This window comes from Polypterus senegalus, chromosome 18 (assembly GCF_016835505.1).
Source record: "Polypterus senegalus isolate Bchr_013 chromosome 18, ASM1683550v1, whole genome shotgun sequence".
Classification (NCBI taxonomy): domain Eukaryota; kingdom Metazoa; phylum Chordata; class Cladistia; order Polypteriformes; family Polypteridae; genus Polypterus; species Polypterus senegalus.
This window is the reverse complement of record NC_053171.1, coordinates 45,024,666-45,030,779: the sequence shown is the minus strand read 5'-3', so window position 1 is coordinate 45,030,779 and position 6,114 is coordinate 45,024,666. Positions and strand designations below refer to the sequence as shown.

The 6,114-nt window shown below is 40.6% G+C and overlaps 1 protein-coding gene across 1 annotated transcript in view; it reads right to left on the bottom strand.

The window, feature by feature from the left end:
- Positions 1-330: 330 nt before the first annotated feature.
- sgpp1 (sphingosine-1-phosphate phosphatase 1) overlaps positions 331-6,114 on the bottom strand; it is a 100,813-nt gene continuing 95,029 nt past the window's right edge. Inside the window, exon 3 of the mRNA XM_039741326.1 lies at positions 331-2,383. Within this exon, the coding sequence (XP_039597260.1) occupies positions 1,832-2,383 (552 nt within the window). The 3' untranslated portion in view covers positions 331-1,831. The remainder of the gene's footprint in view (positions 2,384-6,114) is intronic.

The window sequence follows — 6,114 nt, the reverse complement described above, 5'->3', positions numbered from 1 at the left end:
AGCCACCCTTTGGTCCAGTCATTAAAAACACAGGTCATTTATTGTACTACAACACTTTGCGTTTCTAATGTCTTTGACTGCTTAAAGAGTTATAAAAGAGTGAACATTACATTAATTGGTAATGAGTGAGTGAGTGTCTGTCTGTCTGTGCTGCACCAAGGTAGTTTAAAGAATGCTGGGTATGCACATGCACACTAAAGTTTAGTAGCAGAATTGCAAGAGTGATGATTTGTGAGACATACGTATTGCAGAACAGCAGTGTCAGACTGGCTCACACAAACAGCATCACCACTGAAACACAAGCACACAAAAGACACACTTGGTAAGAGATCTGGTACACTTCTGTGGCTTCTATTCTTTTCTTTCAGGTTTTCCACAGTTTATGAAATCAGTTAGCACTGAGTATTAAGTGCATGGCAACATATACAGTACATAATATGGAACATACATTAAAACAAAGAACAGAAGATGCCTCCACGGCATTAGTGGTTAAAGACTTATTACATTCCAAGTAGAAAACAATTATGTGTGCCTGGAAAGATTAACACATTAAAATAGTTTTTTTTTTTCTGTTGAAAACAAACTGTATGTACCGTTTCAATGCATGACTGCTAATGGTTAATCTAGACAGTACAGCTCTTACAAGCAGGTAAAGCTTCAACAAGCCCCCCAAACCCCCCCTCCCCCAAAACAAATGTCTCTGGTATGTGGTCCTCCTATAGATAATTTAATCTTCAGAAAAAGGCTGAAAGAATGCAGGGATGGTTGTCAGCAGTGGGTACAATGTTTTTTTTTCCATAAATAATTGAAGGGGTGATCTCATCGCAAGTGTGCTTTTATATAATCCATTTTGGGCTCCAGCTTCTGACCCTGCTTTACTTCCAGATGCAGGAAGAATCATTGAGCCTGGCAACTCAATTTCAGGATATCCATGCACATCATATACAGACAGTAAGCCGACCCTGATGGACATTAGGATTCGCAGCAGACAAACCCATGAAACTAAGGAAAGTCATCAAACGTGTTGTCTTACTCACCTGCTTTTTACATGCAGGGCTAAAACACAAAGTATAAATTTAGAATTGCATTGATTGCTTCCATTGTTCATCTCACCATGGCTTTATTTATTCCGGTATTAGCCCCATAAAGTTTAAAAAGACCATGGATTTCCTTGATTTTTTTCATATGTAGTTTAGGGAAAACCAAAGCTTTTCAGAGTGCGAGCTTAAATGACTCTATATACATCAGAAGACTTTGGCCTTTTTTTTTGTCATAACCACAGTTTAAAAACAGAGAAACCTCCAAAAATGGAAAAAGATGGTGTTGGGAGGAGGGCTACTTACTGATCAGTCTTTGGTGAACCCTGAATCGTACCATTGGAGCCTGTCAGAGGTGCTGTATGCTGCAACAGGAAAAAATGATGTGCTAATTGGGTTTCTGCCTGAAACCCAGCATAGTCTGCTCACACTCGGCGGCTTTAATTCAGTAATAGTTGCTAACGAAAAGGCACAAAATGAAGCAGCTGACGGACGCAGCTTCTGTTTATCAAGATGCAGATTGATTCCCTGTCTCGGGTGTCAACCGAAGACTTAATTTTTAAATGTTAGCAAGCAGGCTGGCTGGAAACTTAAGATCTGCTTTCTAAGCAATATGCTGTGTATATTTCATTAGGCTGGTGCTTATACTGCCTTAAAAAGAAGAGCAAACCAAATTATCAATTCTGCAGGCCTTAGTAGTGGCTTTAGTTCACTAAACACCAGCTGAGTGCTCAGGTAATTGTCTCAGCTGCATTTCAAGTGTGAAATGAGGGACAAAAGGGTCTCCACAGACATCAAGACAAATTTAGAACCCTGAAGATAACGGGCACCACAAAAAGAGCAGTGAAGCCCACTGTGCCATAAGTAATATACCGGTAGGGCAGTTCTACTTCCATGCGCTGACGAGCTTTTCGGATGTCATCACAGGGGATGTGGAAGATTCGACATGCCAGTGGAATGGTGATGGCCTTCATGATCGCCCTGGTGACCAGAAGTATGACAACTCCCAGTAGAAAACGTGTGCCACACTTGACAACCAGACCTGTAGTGATGGCTGGCACTGCTAACGGCAGCAGGGACACAGGAGGGTCAGGCATCAGTCCCAGCATGTAGTTTAGATTGGAAGCGCAAGCAATGCCAGCCCCTGTGCCCAAAATTTCTGCAGTGTCCCCTCTTGATGTGCTCCAAGTGTCCAGTGTGAATGAGAAAAGCCCCATAGCCAAGTGCAGGCTGATAATGATAAGAGGAGCATAGGTACAGGTCAAGTTGAAGTTATCAATGATTTCCAGTGCTGGCTGAAAAATCACCATTATAAGAATGCTATACAGGAACCCGGCAATAACATCCTGCAGAGAAAAAAAGAAAAGAAAATCAACACTCTCGTTTATGCATACAGCAAAACAGCATAGCTTCTGCTTGCAAAGACATGACAAACAACTTCCAAAAGGACTTGACTCAACAGCAGAAAAACAAAACCCAATGTCCTCCTTTATTTAATGAAGCCCCATATTGTTACTCCTAAGTCCCAGACATCCCACACTTTGAGGTTCTGTTTTCTCACTCTTTGGTCACGTCAGACTTCCTGTCCTCAGCCACCAATCTCTTTAACATCCAATCCACCATCTTGTGAGTCAGGCGAAATCTTAACTCTGTATATGCCCATCTGCACAGCTCCATCTCGTCTCACCTCATCCCTTCATGTCTCACTCTCTTAAAGTGCCCTGGTCCCACCTGACAGCCTGTATAGGATGCCATCTCACACTTTGAAATGTCACGCCCTTAAAAGCCTGTCTTGCCCATCAAATGAAGACCCACCTTTTCAAACACCTCATCATTTAAAAAAAACAGTCTGCTTATCTCTCCTTGATTATTAGTCTCTTTTACTTATTCTGCACTTTTATTTGTACATTCCTTTCTATTATTTACATACCTTCTTAGAAACACTCTCAAATGACATTTAATCTTCTTTTTTGAATATTGAATAAGAAGCATAAAGAGGTCATTACCAAATTGAAATGCACTTACACTTAAGTGACTATTTATAGTGTTTAAAATAGAACTACAGTGAAATTGTATGGCTTGAAGCATGTGGAGCCATCTCCTCTTCCCAGTCCAGTCAGACATGCTGCTTTTGCTTTATTCAGATTCATCACAATGGTGGAAAGATGCCAGATGCTTTACTACCCCAAATGACGCATCAATATTAGGCGCCTTTTATGCTATTAAATAAAAGACCCGATGCTACGAAGCACCCTGAGGGGGTCCGAGCCGGCAGACTGAGTCTTACTGTGTACACTGTTGTTTGACATAGGCATTAAAGCAGCATTCCTGACTAAGTATCCCAAATGGGAAAATATCTGCTAATAATAATTCCTCTGTTGAGTTCTAGTTAGAGCGACTGCCTCACAAATCCAACTTCCTGAGTTTGGATCCTATGTGCAGTCACGGTCTGTGTGGCGTCTGCACATTTTTCTACAGTTACTCCAGTTTTTCCTCTACTTTCTAAAGACATAGCAGGTTAGTTTAACAGATGATTTTAAACTGCTGCGTGGGTGTGTGAGTGATTGAGCCCTACAATGGATTAGCGTCTCATCCAGAACTGGTTTTTAGGACTTAAACCAGATGCTGCCAAGATAGACACTAGCACTCTTGTGATCTTGAAATTCAATCAATCAATCAAAAATTGATTAACTGGGTTTCAGAATGTTGCATTTTCTGAGGAAAGGCATGATATCAATAAATGACAACGGTTACCCAAGAACTTTGGCTGCTTGAGGAAAAAGGTTAAGCCAAACTGCATCATAAACACAGGTTTTAAACAGGGGGACACTTTCAGATCATTAAATGTGAATGCAGTATAAAGTCAAATCAAATATTTGTATTTCTATTTGTTATTCCATGACATCATTGCACCAATGACACCAATAACATTTCTGTTTATTTTCGACTTGTCTATCCCATTGTTCGCAGCTCCTTCAAGGGTGGACAGCACTTTGCTTTCTGAACACTGAATCTGCCTTCCTATAGTTGCACATGAAGCTAGTGGCTTTTACACATCTGCAATAACACAAGAACACTAGCAATGAATGTTTCAGTCATTTACAAGTCAGTTTCACATCATGCCCACGCATATTTTTCATCTTGGTGTGTATGCAATGATTTCCTATGATTCATTCAAGAGACAGCATTTTTTAAAATATGTCCAGCTGGAAAGACTTGAGGGTGACCACAGTGAATGGGTCAACAGTGGAAGAATTTAATCTCAATGTCAATCTCCCAGAGCAACATCCGGTCAAAGAACCAGTCTATCCATTTATCCACTTTCCGAACCAGCTTTTTCCATTACAGGGTCGTGGAGCTTGCAGACTATAATGGTGGCGTTGAAACCAGTTGAAGATGGGATTGCACAAGGAGCATACACCTGTATTCACACATAATGGGTCAGAATTAGGAGTTAACATGACATCTAAGAAACTGGGCTGAAACTACATCAAATTCAGTTAAGCTGTTAAATGTTTATATTCTACACGTTTCTTCTCTATCTCTCGCTTTCTTTTTTCCCAGTTGCCTGATGTTACAATGGAAGTCTCAAACATGACAAAGTTGTATCTAAAAACAGAAATGACAGTTCCTAGAATCTTTTATTATACCTTTAGATATGAAAAAGTGATGCCCTGAATATTGCAAAGCAAAACAGTGAACTATTGAGATGCAGAGACGGACATAATCTGGTAAAGCATTAATGGATTCATAGTGAAAACCATTAAAGCTTTATATTCTACTGGATGAAGATATCTAACCACCTGCACTGAACTCATAGAATCAAGATATACAGTATTTAAAAGAGGTGAGGTTTGGAGTAGGTCTTGAATTCTCAGTTATATTGATCTCTTTTGTAAGTCACGTTGGATAAAAGTGTCTTCTAAGCAAATAAACATAAATGGGAATGCCTTCCAATGACAATACCAAGATGGTACAGATCAGAGAAACATTCCACAGGGCCCAGCCCATCAATTAAAGAACATCTCTGTGTGACATGGTGAAAAGATGGCAGCCACTGAGAGTTGTAAATCCTATTGTGCATGGTGCCTCAGAAATAAAAAAAAACAAAACAAAACCCTGAGGCATCACAGCAATTAAAGTGAATGGAAGTCTTAACGGCTCATTTATACTTCACACTCAGAATGCAGAGACGCATGCATCATGGCTGCCACGCGATCCCAGCTTTCATTTGACACTTCCTCTGAGCAGGTCCTCAGAAATTAACGCGACGTGTGCGCGAGTTGCAGTACCAGCAAAAAGTCAGGGGCCCCAGTGTGCTAAAAGTTGTAATGTGACATCAGAGTCTCTGTTGACTATCTACATGTGACAGAAAGTCGCTATGCGGATCCTACGGGATCGATGTGCGCGCTTCGATGTTTGATGAATGTTTTGATGTGGTGAAGCAAAATGCCAACATACAGATGAATTCATGGTGCTTTTATATTCAAGAGTCACATATTCCCGATCGTAATGACACGATACATTTTAAAAGTCTCACATACCATCTTTTGCGCCATCTTTTTATTCTAGGGCTTCCTCCTGAGCTGACAGCAGCAAACAGCAATAGACCACCACACAGAACACATTAAATGTATGATATTCCAACCCTCTGCACATTTAGAATCCTTAAGATTTATACTTGATATCACTTTCATGATGAAATGTATTAAAGTATGTATGTTGCATTTTACAGATAAATCATTAATTTCATTTAAATAATGAATACTGTTAATAATTACACACATGGGGGTGACACGGTGGCGAAGCGTTAGCGCTGCTGTCTCGCAGGGAGTCATGTTGCTAGAATTCCCTGCCTGGAGTTTACATGTTTTCCTGCTGGGTTTCCACAGTGTGCTCCAGGTTCCTTCCTTAGATATGCAGATTTGGTGACACTAAAATGACGCCAGTGTATGTGAGTGCTTGTATTCACCTTGTGATGAGCTGATGCCCCATCTAGGGATCGTTTCTGCCTTGTGCCCAAAGCTAGCTGGAATGGACACATCCCTGGATTGGTGGATTTTATCATTACACATCC